A 22,072-nucleotide genomic window follows, 5' to 3' on the forward strand; every position below is an offset into this window, starting at 1 on the left:
AGCTGATGTTAGCTATTGTTGGAGTTCAAATAGCATAATAATTAGCTAACATTTATCTAGCTTGTATTGTGTATCAGGCAGTGGGCCAAGCCCTTCACACAGATCTATCATTAATCCTAACATAACACTGTAGAATAGGGAGTTATTTTTTCAGTTTTGCAGATGAGAGGGTACAATTTAGAGTGGTTAAGTAACCTGTCTAAAGGTACATGGCTAGTAAGTGGGTAGCAACACTGACAGTTGAACCTATGTTTTTTTAAATTAATTTATTTTAAATTAATTTTTATTGGAGTATACTTGCTTTACAATGTTGTGTTAGTTTCTACTGTAGAGCAAAGCTAAGCCTGTGGTTTTGAATGCTATGCTGTGCTGCCTCACACTACATCCATCTCTAAAGTAGGTTTAATTGCAGAATTGGCATGCTTGGGTAAACAGAGATTAGTGCTCTTAATGTTTTTGTAAGTGATTTGAGGAGAGAATGCATATAAATAGCCCCAATTTATATATGACATTAGTTCCTTCAAGTAGTGGAATGCCAAACCAATGGAAATAAGCTGCAGGCAACTCTTTGGGTGGAATGAGTGAGCAGAAGAGTGGTAACTGAATTTCAGGGTAGGTAAGTATAAAACAATACATAAAGAAAAATAACAGACTGTTTGTAGAATGATGTGCTCCAAGATATTCAGTAAGAGAATCATTTTAGTCTATTATTTGAAGGTAGAAATGGCCAACACATATTTCATACCCATTAGGATAGCTATTATCAAAAAACCAAAAAATCAAAAAAAGAAAATAACAAGTGTTGATGAGACGTGGATAATTGGAACCCTGTGCATTGCTGGTGGGAATGTAAAACGATACAGCTGCTGTGGAAAACAGTATGGCAGTTCCTCAGAAAATTAAACATAGAATGTTACCATATGATCCAGGAATTTCATTTTTGGGTGTATACCCAAAAGAATTGATAGCGGGAACTTGAACAGGTATCTGTACAGCCATGTTCATAATAGCATTACTCACAATTGCCAAAAAAGTGGGAGCACTCTAAATGTCTGTCAACAGATTAATTGATAAAATATGGAATATACATCCAAAAGAATATTATTCAGCCTTAAAAAGGAATGAAATTCGGGACTTCCCTGGTGGTCCAGTGCTTAAGAATCTGCCTTCCAATGCAGGGGACGTGGGTTTGATCCCTGGTCAAGGAACTAAGATCCCACATGTTGCGGGGCAGCTAAGCAGCGCACTCTAGAGCCCACGCGCCACAACTAGAGAGAAGCCCACGCACCACAACAAAGATCCCGCGTGCTGCAACTAAGACCCTATGCAGCCAAACAAATTAATTTTTTTTAAAAATCCAGTCTTTTTTTTAAAAAAAGGAATGAAATTCTGGTACATGCAGCAACATGGATAGACCTTGAAGACATTATGCTAAATGAAATAAGCTAGTCATAAAAGAACAAATATTGTGTGAGTCCATTCATATGAGGTACCTAGAGTAGTCAAATTCATAGAGACAGAAATGGTGTCTCTAGAGGTTGAATGGTGCTTGCCAGGGGAGGGGGGAGGCAGGAATGAACAGCTGATACTTTAATGGATATGGAATTTCAGTTTGGGAAGATGAAAAGTTCTGGATGGATGGTGCTTTTCTTCCCTGCGTAAAGCTGTGAAACATCCTCACTTGGAATTGTAAGTAGTGTTCTGGCTTCTTGCACTTTGGTAGAAAGGATACACCTTGGTTTTAGGCTCCAGGCCTAACTTCTTAGATTGTTAGCAAGTCATTTTGTCTCTCTGATCCTCATCTGGAAAAAGGGTTATATAATCCTTACCTCGCAAGTGAAGATATATGTGAATAAACTTTTATACGAAAGTTAATTATTTTCAACTTTGGGGAAATAACAAAACAGACTTATTTCTCATACACTGATGTAGCTGGGCTGTATGGCACATAGGCTGCACCTCTATATCTCCATGCTTCTTCTTAGAGCTCAAGGAGAGGTATGGTTGTCACAAAAAGAGGTTTGGCTCCGCAGAGTGGCGATTACACACATGGAGAAGAAGGAATAAATAGGCTGAGAAGAAAGCCAGGCTGCTTGATTTCCTTTAAATCTTTGCAGGTTAAAAAAATAAAACTGCAGCAGTATAAAAGGGCATTAAGTAAAATTCCTATCCCCAAGAGTAACTTCTGTTAACCATTTTACATTTGCCCTTCCATGTACAAATTAGTGTATTCTTTTGTTTTATTAAAATACATCATGAAAAAAAAAAATACATCATGCTGTTCATACTCTAACGCCACCTAAAACAAGAGTTTGGAAGATTGGGACAAATTCATGGAGGATACTTAAGAGAAACTAGGATGTTTTAAGGAGTGTATATACCTAATAAATGACACACTGGGCTAATAAGTGCTTTTATATTTATTATCTCACCCAAACACATAACAACCCTGGGAGATAGTTGGCATTTTCTTCATTTTACAGTCATAAAATTGAAGCTAGAGTAGTAGAATAACTCGCCTAGGACACATGGGTGGTGAAACCAGGATTTGAATCCAGACACTTTTATTCAAAAGCTTGCACTTCCTGTACCACCTTTGCTGCCTACAAAGACGGAACCCTAAACCCTGAATCTTATCCCACTGTGTCATTTTTTAAAAGAAAATGTTTTGAATAGTTAACACAGTCACTAACACTGCATCATAGTGATTATGCCATATCAGAAGAGACAGAGCTGCCTCATGCTTTTTTTTTTTTGCCTGCATAATACATAGTATATATATGAACAGTACAATATACATAATACAAAATTTGTACAATATACATAATACAAAATTTACCATTTTATTTTATTGTTTGGCCCTGCCACGCAGCTTGTGTGATCTCAGTTCCCCGACCAGGGATTGAACCCAGGCCACCTCAGTGATAGCCCTGAATTCTCACCACTAGGCCACCACGGAACTCCTTTTTTTTAATTTACCATTTTAACCATTTTTTTTCTTTCTTTCTTTTTTTTTTTTTTTTTTGGTACGCGGGCCTCTCACTGTTGTGGCCTCTCCCGTTGCGGAGCACAGGCTCCGGACGCGCAGGCTCAGCGGTCATGGCTCACGGGCCCAGCCACTCCACGGCATGTGGGATCTTCCCGGACCAGGGTACAAACCCGTGTCCCCCACATCGGCAGGCGGACCCCCAACCACTGTGCCACCAGGGAAGCCCTTTAAGTTTTTTTTTTCTTTTTTTCATTTTAACCATTTTTAAGTGTACTGTTTAATAGCATTAAGTACATTGACATTGTTGTACAACCATCACCACCATCCATCTCCAGAACCTTTTCATTTTGCAGAACAGAAACTCTGTACCCATTAAACAACAGCTCCCCATTGTTCCTCCCCCAGCCCCTGGCCCCCACCATTTCTACTTTATGTCTCTATGATTTGACTACTCTAGGTGCTTCATATAAGTGGAATCATACAGTTTTTGTCCTTTTGTGTTTGGCTTATTTCACTGAACACTATTTAATGAGACTTAGTTTGATGGACATGTAAATGTCTTTGGCTCTACAAACAATGTTGTGCTGCAGGAGCATTTGATCCCGACTTTCAGAGTACTCTCTCAGATCTGTCCTGTGCTTGGCTGACTTTGAGGAAACCCAAAGCAAATTCTTTCCTTCTGTGCCTCAGCTTTTCTGGATTTTTCTTATTTTAAGAAGAATGTTAAATAATTTCTTTTGTTAACAGCACGGTGTGAGAGCTTGCAGACTTTCTGCTTATAGCTCACAAGCCACTGGAAAAGAGTAATATTTAAATATAAAGTCTTTCTGTAACTACAGAGCTGCTGCCACAATGTGATTATAGTACATTTTAGGATGAATTGGTCAGTTTGATACAGAATTAAATCAACCCAAGATGACCAGCATAAGTAGCTGTATTCTCTTGGGATTCTCAGCTGGCTTGAAGCTAAGCAGTGGTTTGTGAGGAAACCAGGCTTAGAAGGCCTGGCCTCTCCTTGTCCCTTGCCTGGCACTGGCACTAAGCAGAAAGGTCTTGCCTTCCTAAGAGGTCCTGGTGCTCCCCCTGAAGTGTCTGAGAGGCCAACCCCACAAGCACCCAACTGCTGCCAGACTCACGGAGCTGGCTTAAAGGATCATACTTTTCACTTGGATTGTTTGCAGGTCAGACAGTCTCTCTCTGTGGGACTCTACAATACATCTTTGGTTTTTTGAACTGACCAGGTGACTCACAGAGACAGAACTGTAGAGCTTTTCTCATGTTCTAAACTGATTTGTCCTTGCTTCACCAGCCCTCCTTTGCTTTGTGGGGTCAGAGTTTTGGGCACAGCTTTTCTGCTCTCTCTACTGGCTTAAAAGCAGCCCAGCAATTTCAGATTATGCCTCAGTTTGCACCGTTGGTGTTTTTTGCCAACACGTGGTTGAAAAGTGTCATCTTTACACAGGGCTCTTAATACCTTGCCTAAGGAAATGGGGGTGGGAGGGGCATGTGCACCTTACATCTTCTGACACTGACCTTGAGGGCAAAGCAGAGGAAGCAGGCCCTGCCATAGCGATAATTTCTGCCTCAGTGATTCCAATCTTCTGTGGACTTGGGCTGTCATCATCATTTTAGGTACTAAGGACAAATCATTTTATTTTATTTTTAATTAATTAATTTATTCATTTATTTAATTTTTGGCTGCATTGGGTCTTCACTGCTGCACAGGGGTTTTCTCTAGCTGCTGAGAGCAGGGGCTACTCTTTGTTGTGGTGCGTGGGCTTCTCATTTTGGTGGCTTCTCTTGTTGTGGAGCACAGGCTCTAGGTGCATGGGCTTCAGTAGTTGTGGCACACAGGCTTCAGTAGTTGTGGCGCACGGGCTTAGTTTCTCTGCAGCATGTGGGATCTTCCCGGACCAGGGCTCGAACCTGTGTCCCCTGCATTAGAAGGCGGATTCTTAACCACTGTGCCACCAGGGAAGCCCCAGGACACATCGTTTTAAATGATCTCAAGGCACTCTACAAATAACCATTCTTTTAAAATCAAAGAATTTATTTGGCAAAATTAAATCTAGAATGAGCATTAAAGATAATGCTGACTGGATGATGGGGGAAGATCCTTTGGCTGAGAATGGTTATGACTTTGAGTGCATAGGTATAGGTATTCTGTTTTCTTTTTTATTGAACTTTTTTTTTTTTTTTAAGCTGCTGCAGTTCAAGAGAGGTTGTACTACCTGCATAGGTCTTAATGAACAAACACAGAGGTGCCCACAGTTATATTTCTTTGCTATGGGTATCCCAGCACATCCTGGAGAGTCTTATTTTCTTTTTCTATCATGAACATTAAAAATATATATATTTATTTATTTTATGGAAATGTGCAAGCATATACAAAAATGTAGTGTACCCATCTACAACAATTATCAACATTTTATTAATCACCTATCCCCCTACTTTTTATTTTCTGGAATATTTTAAAGGAAATCACAGATTTTTGCCATTTCACCCACTTCAGAATGCACCCCTAACTGATAAGAACTTTTTTCTTTTTTAACATGACCACAGTACTGTTACTATATCTCATAGATGTAACAATGTCATGAAATATTTAAACATAAAGAAGAGAAGTATCAATCAGATTTGACAAAGTGTTGACAGTTTGTTAAATTTTCTTCTAATCTATTGTTTTTTTTAAAGGAAATAAAACTTTACAGGTACATTTGAAGTCCTCTTTTGTTATTTGTGTGTTCATAAATAATATGGTATTGTTTTGCATATTTAAAACTATGCTTAATGTTTTCCTTTACGTATCCTTCTGAAACTTGTTTTTATTACTTAATACTAGGTTTTCAAGGTGTATTCATTTCAGTACACGTATCTGTAGCTCATTTTAAATGCTGTATAGTGTTCCATTGTGCTTAGATTTCATTCGTGTTTGTATTCCAGTCGGTTTTATCAGTTTATATATTGATGGATATTTATGTTATCTACCTTTTTTTTTTGCTATTATGAACAGTGAGGCAGTGAACATTCTTTTGTACATTTCTTTGTGCCATTTTGTAAGAAGGTATCTAAATTATAATTTACATTTCCCTGATTAATACAGAGGTTGAGATCCTCTATAATCTCTGTTGGCCATTTGGTTTTCCTCTTCTGTAGTTGTCATATTTGCCTCTTTTCCTACTTGTTTTCAAAGTTGATTTGTAGGAATTCTTTGTATGTTCTTTATAATAAGCCATTATCAGCTTTGTGCATTGCTAGAATCTTTATAATTTCAGGAAAGCCTTTCCTGGTCCCTGTCCCTGCTCCTTCTGTGTACTCCGCTTAAGTTGGTTTCTGTTTTTATTCCTGTGGTCCTTTGTTTTATTCTTAGCTACTCATTTTTGAGTTGTGCTACCAAGTCAGAGAATCCTTTCAGTTGTCCATCAGCTGAATTTGCTTTGTCAGTTACGGTTTGTTTTTCATTCTATAAGGCAAGCAATCCAGAGTAGTGGTTAAGAGAGTGCGGAGTCTTAACTGCTGGCTTTTGAATCTTGGCTCAACCACTTTACTTACTGTTGTGACCTTGGCAGATTACTTAACTCTCTTGTACTTGACTTTATAATCTGTAAAACCCATGCGAGTAGAGCTGTTATGATCCCAGTTTTGTATTTGATGAAACTCAGGCTCAGGGAGATTAGATTAGAAACATGAGTAAGTTGAAGAAACATGTGGGCCTCTTTATCTTTTAATTTTTCACTTTTGATAGAGACATGGGCACAGAGAAATATTTCTCTAAATATAAGATATAAAGTAACAAAAACAGTGCCAAGTCCCTGACCTGTGGCCTCAAGTGTTGGGGAAAAACAGTAAGAGTAGAGACTATGTAGCACTAAAGTGCCCATGGCCTGTCTAAATCTATTAATAGGGAGGAAAACCCCTTTATGCCATTTTTCATGAAAGTAAAACAACAAAAACCCAAAGCTTATTTTCATGACCTTAACTTATAAGAGACATAGAATTTAGAAAACCATCCCAGGCCAGAGAACTCATAGTTGAATTAGGCAGATCATAAACACAGAACATTGTGGGCCATACTTAAGGGATCATTCCCTTAAGGGTTGACAGTGAAATACTTTGGAGGAGGACACAGGACTTGATTTTGACGGACAATGGAAGGAAGAAGGATCTCAAGAAACAAAGGAACTCAAGAAATGAAGGCAACTTCTTTCTAGGGGAGGGAGAATAAGTATGATTCGGCTACTATGTTTTCTACTGATTTTTTTTTTCTACTAAAAGAGGAAATATGTTTATGGCAAAATGTCAAGTAGTAAAGGAAGGTATAAAGTAAAAATTAAAACATAAAATTTTCCAATGGTATATACCCAAAGGAACTGAAAGTAGGGACTTGAACAGATATTTGTACATCCATATGCTCTTAGCAATGTTATTCACAATAGCCAAAAGATGGAAACAACCTAAATGTCCATAGATGGATGAATGGACTAAAAAAAATAACGGTATGTGTGTAATGAAATATTACTCAGCCTTACAAAGAATGAAATTCTGATACGTGCTACAATATGGATGAACCTTGAAGACATTATGCTAAGTGAATAAGCCAGACACAAAAGGACTAATGTCTGATTCCACTTATATGGGAGTACCTAGAGTAATCAAATTCATGGAGGCAGAAAGTAGAATGGTGGTTACTGAGCACTGGGGAGAGTTATTGTTTATTGGGTACAGAGTTTCAGTTTGGGATGATATAAAAGTTCTGGAGATGGGTAATGGTGATGGTTGTACAACACTGCAAATATACTTAATGCCACTGAATTGTATGCTTATAAATGGTTAAAATGGTGCATTTTCTGCTATTTATATTTTACCACAATGTGAAGTCTCCAAACAATTCTAGCCTAGAGGTGGTGTCCACTAAAAACTTCTTTTGTAGCCATCTAGATTTGCAAATACAAGCATAGATATGCAAGCATAAGCATATTCATTCAATATCTGCTCTTTGGGACATTCATTTAGGTGCTGGGAATTCTGCAGTGAACAAAACTGACAAGGTTCCTGCTGTATTGGAGCTTTTTAAAAATTTGTTTTACACAAATGGATGTTGGTATGCATACTGTTTTACACCTCGTTTTTTCCCCTAACAAAGACCTGTGGTCATCTTTCTGAGTTAGTTCTTAGAGATCTACTGATTGAATGGTTGCATAGTATGCCCTTGTTATGGATGTGATATAATTTGTGGCTATTATATTGCATGGAGGAGGGGAGGCAGAGGTATAGAGCTTACTGTGGCTTGCTGCCCATGTTTGCTCCTGTTGTAAGTTAAATTTTTATTCGGAATATAATATAGGTTTGTTGTAAAGAGTCCAGCAGGGCTTCCCTGGTGGCGCAGTGGTTGAGAATCTGCCTGCCAATGCAGGGGACGCGGGCTTGATCCCTGGCCCGGGAAGATCCCACATGCTGCGGATCAACTAAGCTCGTGTGCCACAACTACTGAGCCTGTGCTCTAGAGCCCATGAGCCACAACTACTGAGCCCGCGTGCCGCAACTACTGAAGCCCGCGCGCCTAGAGCCCATGCTCCACAATGAGAGAAGCCACTGCAATGAGAGGCCTGTGCACCGCAACGAAGAGTAGCCCCCGCTCGCCACAACTAGAGAAAGCCCGCGTGCAGCAATGAAGACCCAACACAGCCATAAATAAATAAATAAATAAATAAAATTTTAAAAAAAAGAGTCAAGCAGTGCCAAATCTATAAAGTAAAAGTAGAAACCCTCTTAATCTGTCCTCTACCTCTCTTTTAATCCTATTCCCTGGAAGTAGTAACCACTGTTTACAGCCCATTGTTCATCCTTCCGGATGTGTATAATGCGTTTGCAAATATAAAGAATATGTAGAGCATGTATCTTCTCATTCTCCAGGAGCTGGCTCATGCAGTATAATATTGCTCATTCAACTCAGACTATTGAGAATTATGCAGAGGAAAGAGCTGGACTGAGCTTCATGAGAGCCAAGTTCTGTCTTAACCCTGCTACTGTGACAGGCAATTCCTCCTCAGTTGTCATTTGTCTGCTGTCCCATAGTCAGTGAGATCACATCAAGGAGAGTGCTTTGGAAACTATTATGGTATAAATACTAGCATATTTAGAGTTCTTTGATTGCAAGCAGTAGAAACCAACTCAGGTTCTGTTAGACAAAAAAAAGGTGGGGGGACATTAGTGGAAGGATTTTAGGCAGCAAATGAAGAAATATTTAAACAGCTGGGTCTCTGGAAATTCAGAAATTTCTCTGTATCTGTTCAAGATGTAATTTCTGGGGAAAAGTGAGTGGCTTAGAGGCCATGTGTCTACTGATGGTTAAGGGGGTAGAGTTCTGGGTTTATGTGTCCCATCAGAATCTCACAGAGTTGGGGAGATGCAGTTTTGGAAAGTATGGGATTCAGGCTGGCAAAACCAAATGTCAGCCTTGAAATGTCAGCTCTTTTAACTCTAGATTCTTACTCACCTCTCAAGGAGGAGATGATCGCCGGGTTCTACTATGGCACATGGAACAAGCTATCCACTCCAGAGTTAAGCCCATACAGCTGAAAGGAGAGCATCATTCCAACATTTTTTGCCTGGCTTTCAACAGTGGGAACACCAAAGTATTCTCTGGAGGTGAGAAGGAGATTTCCCCTTGGGAAATTGTGGCTGGGATTTCAGATAAAGGAGTGCTAAAATTATTCCTTAATTTTCCTTCCTTTATCTCATTGAGTTGTGGAATTACTGTTTTCCCATAGCTTGTCTTCTCTGTATTACAGCAGTTTAGACACATGTATTAGACTAATGTCTGTCTGTCCTTTCTCTCCTTTGCTCTTGTTCTTTCTCTCTTTTTTGGTAGAAAACTTTTCACATTGCAGTCTGATACACAGAAACATGTTAGAAAGAGTACTTAACCTTAGTATGTGTGGTACACTCTGATTTTTTTTTTTTTCCTATTCTATTCTGTTTTGTTTTTAAAGATTTTAAAGGTTGTGACTCAAATTGGTGTTATGACCCATGGGTGGCTCCTGTTTGAAAAAACGTTGTGTTGGGGTATAATTGGAATGGCTTTTGCTCAAGCCAGCCTCTTGATGATGGCATTCATCAGTCACACTCCTTTCTGACCACTACATTTCTAGCCCTGACCTCTCTTCTGCACTGCAGATTTCCCCACTGAATATCTACCTTTGTTTTCCAAAAGTAATTTAAATCCAGCAGATCTAAAACTAAGATTATTAGTCCTTCTCCCCTGCACAATATTTCCTCTTGTTTCCTGGTTTCCCTTTCTCGGTTATTATCATCATTCAACTAATTATGTAAGTTGTTAGGTTTAACTTTTAAGAAACTGCTGACATTGGAGCATTTTCAGCTTACAAAAATGACAGTTTCATATGGTTCAGTCTAATAGAAATCTCAAAGTCAGCTTCAGACCTGCCTTTCTTTCATTTTCACATCTTGTATGTCACCAACTACACTGTCAGATCTATTTTGGAAGCCTCATATCCATCCTTTAGTTTCTGCTCTCTTGCTATACCGACTGCTCTGATTCAGGTCCTCATCTTTGGCCTGGACTACTGCAGTGTCCTGCTGTGATTTCTGCTACCGGTATCTAACTCTCCTTATTCATTGCTTATATGAGTTTTCTTCAACCATGTGGACCTTTGACCCTACATGTCCATCCACAGGATAAAGCCTCAATCCAGTCTGCCTATCTGGCCTCATCTTCCTCCCCTGCATCTTGTGCTCTAATTCACTAAATCACTTGTCATCTTAAGTGCTCTGTGCCTTTTGCCCATACTGTTCCTCCATAGGCCATGATTAATTGTCCAGACCCCACCAATTCCCATAAGTCTTCCATCGGTAAGAGTTTTGAGTTATTTGAGTTTCTATTCAAGTGTCTCCTTCCCCATAAAAATATTCCCCCTTTGTGCCATGTACTTTCACCCTGCTCATAAAGGACATAATTGCTCCTTTATCTGTGTTCCCATTGTAGAGCATATCGCTACAATAAGATAACCCGTCTTGTCACTATTAGTTGTTTGTGCAGGTGGACTGTGAATTCCTCAATCTTATTCATTCCTCTTGTATCCTCAGCACCTCACTCTGTGCCTGTTACCTAAAAGGCATTAGTATGGGTTTGATTTACTTGGTATGAACCCACCATAGAGTTACAGTGAGGACTTTAAGATGACCTGGCCACGTCTCTACTGCTTATGCTTTTAGCATAGAGTGGGAAATTTTTTTACTGTCTTCATTTTGGGATTTTTATTTTTTGGCTATATAAACCATTTGAAGGCAGGACTACACATATCATGGATGCAGTATTTTTAGATTCCTTGAGAAATGCAAGAGAAAAAAGTTGTGGATAAAATCTTTCCCATTATTTAGGATCACACTATCATTAGATTTTAATGCTATAAAAGATGATGAGGGTATGAATAGTAGCAAACGTTTGTTAGGGGCTTAGTCCTACTCCAAATGCTTTTATATTCTTGTCTTCACGATAACTCTATGAAGTAGATACAATTGTTATTCCTATTTTGCTGAGACATAGAAAAGTTACAGATATTTTTCCAGGTCTCACAGTTAATGAATGTTTTGTTTAAAAAAAAAAGCTAGCTTGGATGAATGGATTGATTTGCCCATGATCATTTATTCTTTTCCTGAATAGCCACAGTTTTTTGTTTTTTTAATCATCCACTGGATAATGCATTTTGGAAACTTATTATGTTATATCTACGTGCTATTATGCTTTTTCAAATTCTCTATAAGAATATCCTATCCTTCTTCACTATTTTTATAAACCTTTTTCTAATTAACACTCCTAATTTGTAAATATTAACATTGACTTTGTTCATTTGTTTTTCCTGAAATCTTTAAAATACTGAATTGTAATATGAACAGGATCACTTTGCAGGAATTACCAAATGTCTGCTTTTTCCCTTGCAGGAAATGATGAGCAAGTTATCCTCCATGATGTTGAAAGGTAAATAGATTGTTGGTATGTGAAGGTAATTAACTCTATCTTTCGTATGAAGAAAGGCAGGTATCTCTTTAGACCGAAATAGTTCTTGTCTTTTGAAGAAAATAACATGAAATCAACTGTCCTTTGCTGAAAAAGATTTACAAAGTTGATATAAAATTATAGTTTTCAGGTAAAAATTTAAAGGGAGAGGTGGTAAGGGAAGGAAACATAATATCTAACCCTCAATAATTTTATGGGGCAATACTATTATGATCTCAATTAGGAAACTGAGGCATAGAGATATTAGGTAACTTAAAGTCAAGTGATGTTAGGATCTGAACGTAGGCAGCCTGGCTTTGGAGCCATGCTTTTACTCACCATGCCAGACTGCCAGGAATCCCTCTTCTACCCCTGCTGGCATCAGGGCTGCTTTAAAGCTTTCCCTCGCTTTTTGGAAATCCAGCACCACCCCCAAGACTGTACACAAGCAGATGCATTCTGTAGTAAGTGAAAACATAAAACTTATCAGTTGAGTCACTTTTTTGGGGGTGGGGATGTTAGTTCCCCGAACAGGGATTGAACCCGGGCTCCAGCAGTGAAAAGCGCTGAGTCCTAACCACTGGACCTTCAGGGAATTCCCTTGAGTCACCTTTAAATATGCTTATTTAGTGCAAAAAGCAAACTTGTCGTGAAGTCTTATTCTTTAGTAATACTTTTTTTTTTTAACCTGGAAGTCGAATACCTACTTTTTAGTAAATGTAATATCCTTTGGGTTTAGCTAGGTTGACTTTCTCCTGGAAATGAAAGAGAACTCCATTCTAGGAACTAGAGGGCTTTAACTCTGCACTACTTTTGTGTGTATGTGTGTGCCTGTGTGCCTCTCTCTGCTCTCTGTCTCTCAGCAGTGAGACCTTAGATGTGTTTGCTCATGAAGATGCGGTGTATGGCTTGTCAGTGAGCCCAGTGAATGACAACATTTTTGCCAGCTCCTCAGATGATGGTCGGGTTCTCATCTGGGACATCCGGGAATCTCCCCATGGAGGTAGGGTCACTGTGCAAAAGGTGATTGGACTGTGTTGAAGAGTTTGATGTCAGTTTCATAGCAGATCCAGTCTATGACTTGAGTAGCCTGGGTAGAAGTGCTATAAAGGGAGAGGAAACTCGCATAGCGACATAAATGTGTCTCTGGAGGTCCCACCTTACCCCTGAGTACTCAGAAGTGAGGCACCTCTGCCAGTCCTCCTCCAATCACTTGTGAATCTCCACAGACCTTTGCACCTGGAGTAAATACCACAGTATCTTGCTGTGTAGTAGCCCCAAGGAGCAGAACATGTGGTGCCTCATTTGTAGAGAGTAGCCACCAAGGGCCAGCTTTGTGCATGGTGCTGACATGCACATATTCTTGGTTACTTACAGAGAATGGGCGTGTTGTGCACTTTGTTACATCCTAGATCCAGGGTTGTTATTTTGCTGAAAGAACCACAGAACCTCACCTTCACTGTGCGTAGGAACTTAAAATGATAGCAGATACCCTCTGTTTAAGGGGGATTGTCTGGGTGAGTTCCTCTTCTGAATGTGTTCTTTGGGTCTCTGAAATGTAAAATGAAGAATTTGTCTTGTTGAATTTCTCTGAAGTTCTTCAGGAAATGCATCTTTTCAGCTCATTTCCTGCAGAGAGACTTCTGTCACTCTATCTTCAAAGGCTCTTTCCTCCAGCATACCCTCAGTGCCACCCCCAGCCCCACTCTTGGTGCAGCTTTGTCATGACCATACCTATGCACATAGAGTTACTATCTTGCCTACCTTGTCTGGCAGGCTCTGAGTCTTTTTATTCTTCTGTATTCTGAGCATTTAACATGCTGGTCTGTGCTCATTATTGAGGTTCAGGCTATAAGAGAAGTTTGTTCTCAGAGTCAGGTAGGTTTGGTAGCCAAAAGCAGCAGCTATGGTTGAATGAAGTGGTTTGCTTGGTACGTGAACTTCTCCTTTGTCTGAACTGCCTCGTGGCTGAGATTATTGAACACTCCCTGTGCCCAGAGGCCTGTGAAGTATCACATATGGAAATCATAGACTGAGGAGTGCTTTCTGTCTATTGCTTCTAAACAACTTCCATAGGAGTATGTCCCCCCAGGCAGCAAAGTGATTCCTTCCTCACCTGGAGCCAGCTAGTATATGCAAGAGGCTGCAGGGTTTCAAGGTGAAGTTGATTAGAAACTGGCTGGATGCAAGAGAAGTTCAAGTACTAGATGAAATGAAATCCTAAAATTCTAGACTGAGGCTATTTTCTTTTCAATTTAGGGAGCAATATTACCAGAAGGAAAAACTGCACTATTGTTTTATTTTGTCTTCATTAAATCTTTGTGTAGTTTTAAAACTTTCAATTCCTAAAGCTAGTAAATTTGGATTAAGGTATAATAATCCTACCAGTAATTGATTGTGAATTTTTTTAGCTCATGAGGAATTCAATTTTACTTACTGTAAAACAGCTTAACTTCCCATTTACAGTGACCATTTCTGTTTTGTTACAGGATCTGAATAGGTACTATGTTTATTTATTGGCATTATAGCTTAAAATTTGTGTATATGTGTTTAAGTTGCTGTTTGCAGACTTTCTGGTGCAGAAGGGTGTGTGCCAGGACTTGGGACCTTGTGAACAAGCGTGGCTACTGGAATGATGTCCTACACTGGATTCCAGCCCACTGGGGTGATTGTTAACGGCTGTGCTCCTCTTGCTTTCACATCCTGCTTGTCTGCCTGCCACAGGCCCAGCAGTGCCTGAAGTGGACTGATCAGAATTTCTCTCTTCACAGAGCCCTTCTGCCTGGCCAACTACCCATCAGCCTTTCACAGTGTCATGTTCAACCCTGTGGAGCCCAGGTTATTGGCCACAGCCAATTCAAAGGAAGGAGTGGGACTCTGGGATATTCGAAAACCTCAGAGGTGAGCCCCCTTTATTCAGAAGTTGTTAAAAGTTTCCCCTGACTCAACTCTCAGGTAATGTCATCAGTCAGCAACAGTCTTGAGAACCTGGTTGGCAGTTGATCTCAGCTGGACATCTCCTAACATATCCCAGTGTCTCTGAAGCCAGGGGGACCCTATTTCCAGGGGGCAGGCAGTGTGAGACATCCACACTCCTTGCTAAGGAGGAATCATAAATTGTAATCTGGACTCTAGACAGGATCAGTTCTAGGCAAACTTTGCAATGGCAGAGCTCTCTTCAGCACTACCTTCTATCTTTAGGTCCAGGGTTCCCCAAATGCATGGGAGGTCTTCTGGAGGAGTGATGGTGATTTGTTAAATGCGTTGCCCCTGAACTGGGGATTCTTAACCCCGGGCTGAAGGGAATATGAGCTTCAGGAAGACTGTGAACCCCCAAACTGCATGGAAATTATATTGTGTATTCATCTAAGTATGTTTTTCTGAGAAGGGAGTTTAGTTTTTTTCAGTTTCACGAAAGGACCAGTGACTGCAACAGTAAAGGTTAAGAGCCACTGCACTACAGTGTTAGGGACCTAATGTGTTCCCCTTCTGTTTGCATTATTAAAGAGTACACTTAGGACAATTCTGAGCTGATGATCCGAATCACTAATCAGGGAATTTCAGACATCATTAAGAGAAATATGTGGATGGGGCAAGTAGGAGCCTCTTTCATGTTCCTTAAATCCCATGGGGGAGAGATGACCTTTTATGGCATCTGTGCATGAAGCCAAACCTTGCTTTATGAAAGATTTGCATGCATTGCTAGCTCCTCTGAAAATTCTACATGGAGTTAACTTCCCACTTTAAGGTACTATTGCAGAAGAGTATCATGGAAAGTAAGCGAGGTTATGACTTATTTCATGGGCCTCGGATGAAAGGGGCAATTGAGTACAGAGGATTACCTTCCTTGGTGATTTTTAATTCTAGCTAATTCTCTCCATGGGGCAGTCTGGTGAGGTTGGATCTATGGCAGATCTGTGTAGCCCAGAAGGGGATCCCTGGTGTTGAGCAGGGCTCCCTGAGGCTCCATAGGGCAGCAGAGATTTCTCCTGGTCTCTGTTGCCTATGCACCTGGCTCTTTCTTTTCCATGTGGCTGAAATGCGTGTAGTAGCAGGACCCCTATTGTGCATTTACGCTGTGTGCTGAGGGAGGCTTGTTCTCTGCCAGGAAGACAGTCTCCTGTGTTCGGCCCAAGCCTCCTCTGCCACTTTGGGCTCTTCAGGAACAACTGTTCTGCCTTGTCCTTATCACAAAAGGCAGAATTTGGACTAAAGATGCCAGCTTTCTCCCAACCTGCTATCTCTCATACTGAGAATGAATAGCTGGCAACTGGAGTGAGCCCTGAGCTATTCATCCCCAGTGGAAAGCTTGAGCAGTTCATGATGTTAGCAGTGTCTTGAGAGAAGAGAGGGGTTGAACGTTAATGCTTCTTCCGATTTTCCCCTACCAGCTTCTTACTGTGCATTATATTGAGGCCCTCCTCCCATTTTTACTTGTCTCCTCACTAAACATGGCTTCTTTCTTTTTAAAAAAATTCTGAGATTTCTGCTTTACTTTTATTGTAACATTTATTAGATTTAAGGTCTATATCCAGAAAAGTATAATGAATAGAAAAAAAAGATAGAAAAAGAAAATCCCATCTCAAGATTATCTCTGTTGCTTGTATGTTTTTTAAATGTTTTACATCAATACAGTACTTCTCTTTCCTGGTCTCTAGTCACTATCTCCAAAGGTAACTACAGTGAACAGTTTCTTATGTATCTGTCCAGAACATAACTTAATGTGTGTAACTCACATAAGGAATATATATCCTTAAAAGAATTTAGACTAAAGGAACCACATAATAATACCACTGTGCTCAGCTTCTTTTTCCAATTAATAATATGTCTTGGAGCTTTTTTCATGTAAGCACTTGCAAATCTAGCACATTCTGTTAATGGCTACGTGGTATTCCATTCATATGATGTACCCAGCAACCAGACTTCTTGTTTCCTGTTTGGGCCATTATAAACTATGCTTCACTGACCCTGATCACACGTCTATCTTGGCCTACCTTTGCAAAAATATCTAGGTAATTGCTGCATCAAACAAAGAGTGTACGTTTTTACATTTTTTATAAAAATTGTCAAATTTTCCCACAACCACAAAAGGCTGCACTGATTTACAAACCTACCAACTGTGCATGAGACTACATGCATCTCCAGACCGTCATGAACACTTAAACTGTTGCAGGTCTTATGGGGGGAAAATATCTTCTTGTTTTGATTACTTCTTCATTTATGGGTGAGGTTATGTGGTTTCTTTGGTAACCTATAGTTTTCAAAGCCCATGTGGGAGAAAAGTCATCTAGTAAAGCTAGTTGGCAATCTTGACTGATTGCTTTTTTAGAATAAGAGGAGGAGCACAGTGCTGTGGAGACTAGGATGTTTTTACCTGTTTCTTTCAACTTTTCTAAGGTTTTTTGGATATGAGGCAGAAAAAGGGTATGAAATATTCTTGAGGTCCTGTTCTTCACATCCACTAGTGTTTGGGGATTAAACTGCAGATCTTTTCTGTTTGAATTTTCTCAGTGCAAGTTGGTATCGGGAGAAAGAGACGGCCCTTTGTCTTTTCCATGCAGGATTAATTATGCTGAGTTGCAATGGATGATTTGTCTCCTAAACACAGCTGCCTAGAAACCCCAACCCAGATCTTGGGACAATTCTGAATTGCCTGGGAGGACAAGCCTGGAACAGGAGAGATGATCTATTTCAGGGGTACTTAAAGTCTAGGGAAAGATTTTAGGGAATTTGTGAACCCCTTGTAATTGCAGGTAAAATCATGTGTGCTTGTGTATCTGAGTGAGCACACGTGGCATTTTTTCTAGGGACAAGGAGAGCTTTTACCAGGTTCTCATAGAGACCTTTGAACCCCAAGAGGATGAGTCACTCAGTGTTCTAAAGATTCTTGATTTAGAGCCTGTTGTGGTTCCTTAGCAGGCTTCTAAGTAACTTCCAGCTTGTAGTAGCTTGGGCACATGTGTGAATTCTGGGCCTTTTCAAGTGGCCCACTGGCTCCCTAGAAACAAATATATCTCTGTGGAACAATAAGGGGGGCTCACATTGAATATCTTTCCCTTCCTACCTTACCTTATGGGTGGTTCCATGCTGGAACGGTTTCCCTGCCCTACCCCAAGCCTAAGCTGTGTCTCTCCACTTTAGCAGGTAGCCCATAGGAGTGTGAACAGGTTCATGTTTGTCCTACTACTGCCCTGAAATAAGCTGACTTAGAGGGCTGGCTGGTAGAATAAAGTGTCAGCTCTAGAAGGGACTTCAGTTATCATCTGATCTGACTTCCTATTGTACGGATTGTAAAGGGAGGCAGAAGAGCTTGATGGTTTAGAGTGTAGGATCTGAAGTACATCCTGGGTACAGAGCCAGGTAGTATACCTTAATAGCCATGTGATCTTGAGCATGTTACTTCACCTCTCAGTGCCTCATAATAATAAATAATAGCTAACATTTATTAAGCATTACATGCTGGGGATAATGACAGTTACATGAATAATTCCTTATTTAATCCTATGACACCCTTATGAAATAGATTCTATTATTCCTATTTTAATGATAAGGAAGTCAAGGTACAGAGAGGTGAAATAACATGCATATATGTGTATTATATCCTCCCCTGTATGTTCTAGTTTTCTATCATCTATGTCTCCTTGAAATAAAGCTTTGTCAGAATTCCTCTCAAATTTTTTTAATACAGGCCTATCCAACTCTAGAGTCTGAGGCCTTTAGACTTTCTGCCTCCCTTTTCACTGTCCTCTGGCCCAGCCCCAGTCTTCATGCTGACTTCCCATGTTTCTCGCTCTCCTAACCCTGGAAACCCGCACATGCTCTTAATTTTTCTTTTGTAAAGCTTTAGAACAGAGGTTGTAAACTAGTTGCCCATAGGTCATATTCAACCCACAGAGATATTTTGCTTGGCCTACATGATGTAATAGTGTTTAGAAAATTACACAGAAAAAATCACAGTTTCTAACATCTCTTGAAAAATTCAAAAGATCTGATATCATTGGACCTTTATTCTCACATGGCAACAGTCAGCCGAAGTTGAATCATGGGTTCCTCTTTAAACCTTTGGGATGTGTTACAGGTTCCACCACTCCTTGATGTCTTAATCCGGGTGTGCTTCTCTCATTTATGTTACTTCCCTGGTCATGTAGTCATTGGAGCTTGAGGGTCTGCTTTGGGGATTTTAGTGGAAATGAAGGGGGCATAGCTGGGGAACTTGAGTATAAGTAACTGGATAAGAGAAAACTTCACATATACAAGTATGCATTGCAAGTTTGGGCGAGGTTTGGTTTATTTCATTTAGATTATTTCTGCTGATGTCTTTTCACAACCGTCCTCTCCTTTATCACTGCCAACATCCCAGTTATGATGTCTTGCTTGGACTATTGCAGTGGCCTCTGAACAGTTTTCAAAACTGAACTCCTTGAACACCCAAAGCGTTCAGGAAGAGTGAAGTTTTCCCTGCTGTTACTCTCCTTGTCTCACCATTTTCATTGCCTGTTTTAGCTGTCTGTTCACTCACCACCTCTCTCCCTTCTCGTATCTTTAGTTTGTCAGTTTTTGTCAGGATCCGTTAGTTCTGTGACAGGTAACAATGTCTTGCTTTGACAAGGATAATAAAGAGAGTGGTTCTTTCCCACTCAATAATAAAACTAGGGCAAGCCAGGAATTCCTGTAAAGACTTACCTTATAAGCTGGTGCTTTTACGTGTTGTGTAAATTACACACTTGATAATGGGTAATGAGTGCAAATTCCTGCTCTCAGAAAGGAGTTGCTCTTAGTAACTCACCTGGCTTTGGGGCCTAAATGTTCTCTCGGCCTGTACCAATCCTACTTCTGTAGAGACCAAGTTAAGTGTAACTCCTTGCCTTCTGAACACCTAGGCAATCTCTGCCACATTGCATTTGAGGGCTACTCATACTATTATGGGAAAATAGAGCCCAAGTGTTCAACTTCAAAGGCCCGAAAAGGCATTTATACTCTGCTTTCTCTCTCTCCTCTCCCACTCACCCATCTTTAGTGTTTATATGTATATATCCAATACTCAGGCAAATGTCCCATCTATTGAAGCCTGTAATAAAAGCTTGTTTTTTTTCCCCTAAAACTGTATATCTTTAAGTTCTTTATTTTTATTAATGTCGCCATCACTCTTGTACTCATCCTGGCTAAAATCCTAGAGTCCCATTTGACTCTTCTGTTTCTCCCTCCCTCTGCCATGACCAGCCTTGCTCTGTGTTAGTGCCTGGCCACTATTTTCAGTTCTTAAAGCCCCTGCCCTATTTCAGGTCCATATCACTGTTTCCATAAGGTGTTGACTACACTGGCTTCTTAACCTGCCTCTTGCTTCTGGCACATAGCACATGTCCTTAAACATCACTTCTGCCATTCCCCTACCCAGGAGCTGTAGTGGCTGCCTTTTATCTTTCTTCATGGCCATATCCCCTGAACCAATTATGCAGGATGCTCCAAGAAAATGTTTTTTTGGGAATGAATGTATGACCTAGTTTACTGGATGAAATAAAAACTCGTTACGCAAGCAGTCAACCCCTTCGCTGGTACCAGTGCCCCTTCTCCCCTTGTAACTCCTCCTCTGCATACAAACACACGTAGAGGAGAATTTCTCCTTTTTTCTTGATTTTTCTTTTCCTATTCAAATCCTAGTTACCCCTCAAGGTCCAAGATCAAATGGAAGCCCATCAGTGCAGACGTCCTTGCTGTGTCTCCCTGTTACATACTCTTAAAGCTTACTTTACTCGCTGTGTCCCCAGCATCTAGCCCAGTTTTGGCACAGAGTACATGCTGAATGAATGAAGCTTGCCCTCACTTCTAGCAGAAGGGATCGCTCTATCTAGAACCTCTGTAAAGTATAATGCTTACGGCCTGTGGCATTCATGTTGCATGTCTCAGTCACCGCTTTTGCCATCATTGATTATCTTTCCTGTGACTGTGTTTTATCTCCAGACAGACCAGTATTATGTCTGTTATTTCCTTCCAGTGCTCAGGAATTACTTCTCAGGAAGGAAGCACTTGTCCTAATCTGTACTATTAATTCTCATGTTTTTCTGTGGATTTTTAAGGACAGAGCCATGTTTTATTTATTTTTAATCTCTATCGCCTAGCACAGTGCTTAGAATGTTATGGACCCTTAGTAAATATTGAATGAGTACAGTGTTACACTCATCCCAAAATAGTATGTATTCTCAAAGCTAGCTTTCTGTAATGTTTTCATTAACTCCCTGAGTGTAATGGCATGGATCAAAATGTCATCTGTAGGGAATAAATCCTTAGAGGAGGTTGTAAGGGTTCTTCTGGGGCTTTGGACACCTGTCAACTAGTGATGTATGGAAGTCAAGGATTCTGGCAAAATTGCTTTCTGGCTTTTGGGCCACAAGGTGGAGCTCTAGAATCAGCTTTGGCCACTAGAAGATAGCAGGGCCCCAGTATCCTAACCCAGTGATTCTCAAACTTTAGAGGGCATCAGAATCACCTGGGGAGGTTGTTAACGTGCTGCTTCCTAAAGCACAGACCCAAAGATTGAACTGTTAATCTGGGGCAGAACCTGTGAATCTGCCATTTTTTAATACATACCCCAGGTGATCTGACAACTTTGCTTATCCTTCAAGGTGGAAGCTGTGATTATTCAGAGGTCTGTTGAATTTGCTGCTGTGTTCATTTGGACCCAGGGTCTTTGGGCTTTAGGCCAGAGCTTCCCTGTGTCCATTCATTCTCACCAGTGTGCCTTTTTATAGAAAGAGACTTAGCTTCAGACCAGAGCATCTGGGGAATGCCTGGTGAATGGATGGGAGTTGTGGAAGCATGTTCCAGTTCATATCCTCCCTTTAATTCTCCCCAACTCTTGTTATTCAGGAGGAGGTGATATCAAATTCCTAAATCAAGTACACTTTATTTTAAAATCAAATCTTGACTTTTTCTTCTTTTTAAAAAGCTTTTTATATTAAAAATTTCACATACACATATATATATGTAGAATTGTAAAATAAACTCCATTTTACCTAGCACCCAGCTTCAGTTAACCCATTGACAATCTTATTTCATTTATTCTTCCTCTG

At 40.2% G+C, this 22,072-nt stretch overlaps 1 protein-coding gene across 4 annotated transcripts in view; it reads left to right on the forward strand.

Annotated features, from left to right (window-relative positions):
* The window catches only part of DCAF5 (DDB1 and CUL4 associated factor 5), a 96,847-nt gene that overhangs the window by 18,087 nt on the left and 56,688 nt on the right, over positions 1–22,072 (forward strand). For 2 of the 4 annotated variants that reach the window (XM_060140506.1, XM_060140523.1), the window contains exons 2-5: positions 9,494–9,637; positions 11,951–11,987; positions 12,869–13,008; positions 14,777–14,906. In XM_060140506.1, coding sequence (XP_059996489.1) covers positions 9,494–9,637; positions 11,951–11,987; positions 12,869–13,008; positions 14,777–14,906 — 451 coding nt within the window. Of the gene's footprint in view, positions 1–9,493; positions 9,638–11,950; positions 11,988–12,868; positions 13,009–14,776; positions 14,907–22,072 lie in introns of those variants that run through there. The other 2 variants (XM_060140515.1, XM_060140530.1) reach the window with 2 other exon arrangements.

The sequence above is a fragment of the Lagenorhynchus albirostris genome, chromosome 1 (assembly GCF_949774975.1).
Source record: "Lagenorhynchus albirostris chromosome 1, mLagAlb1.1, whole genome shotgun sequence".
NCBI classification, from domain to species: domain Eukaryota; kingdom Metazoa; phylum Chordata; class Mammalia; order Artiodactyla; family Delphinidae; genus Lagenorhynchus; species Lagenorhynchus albirostris.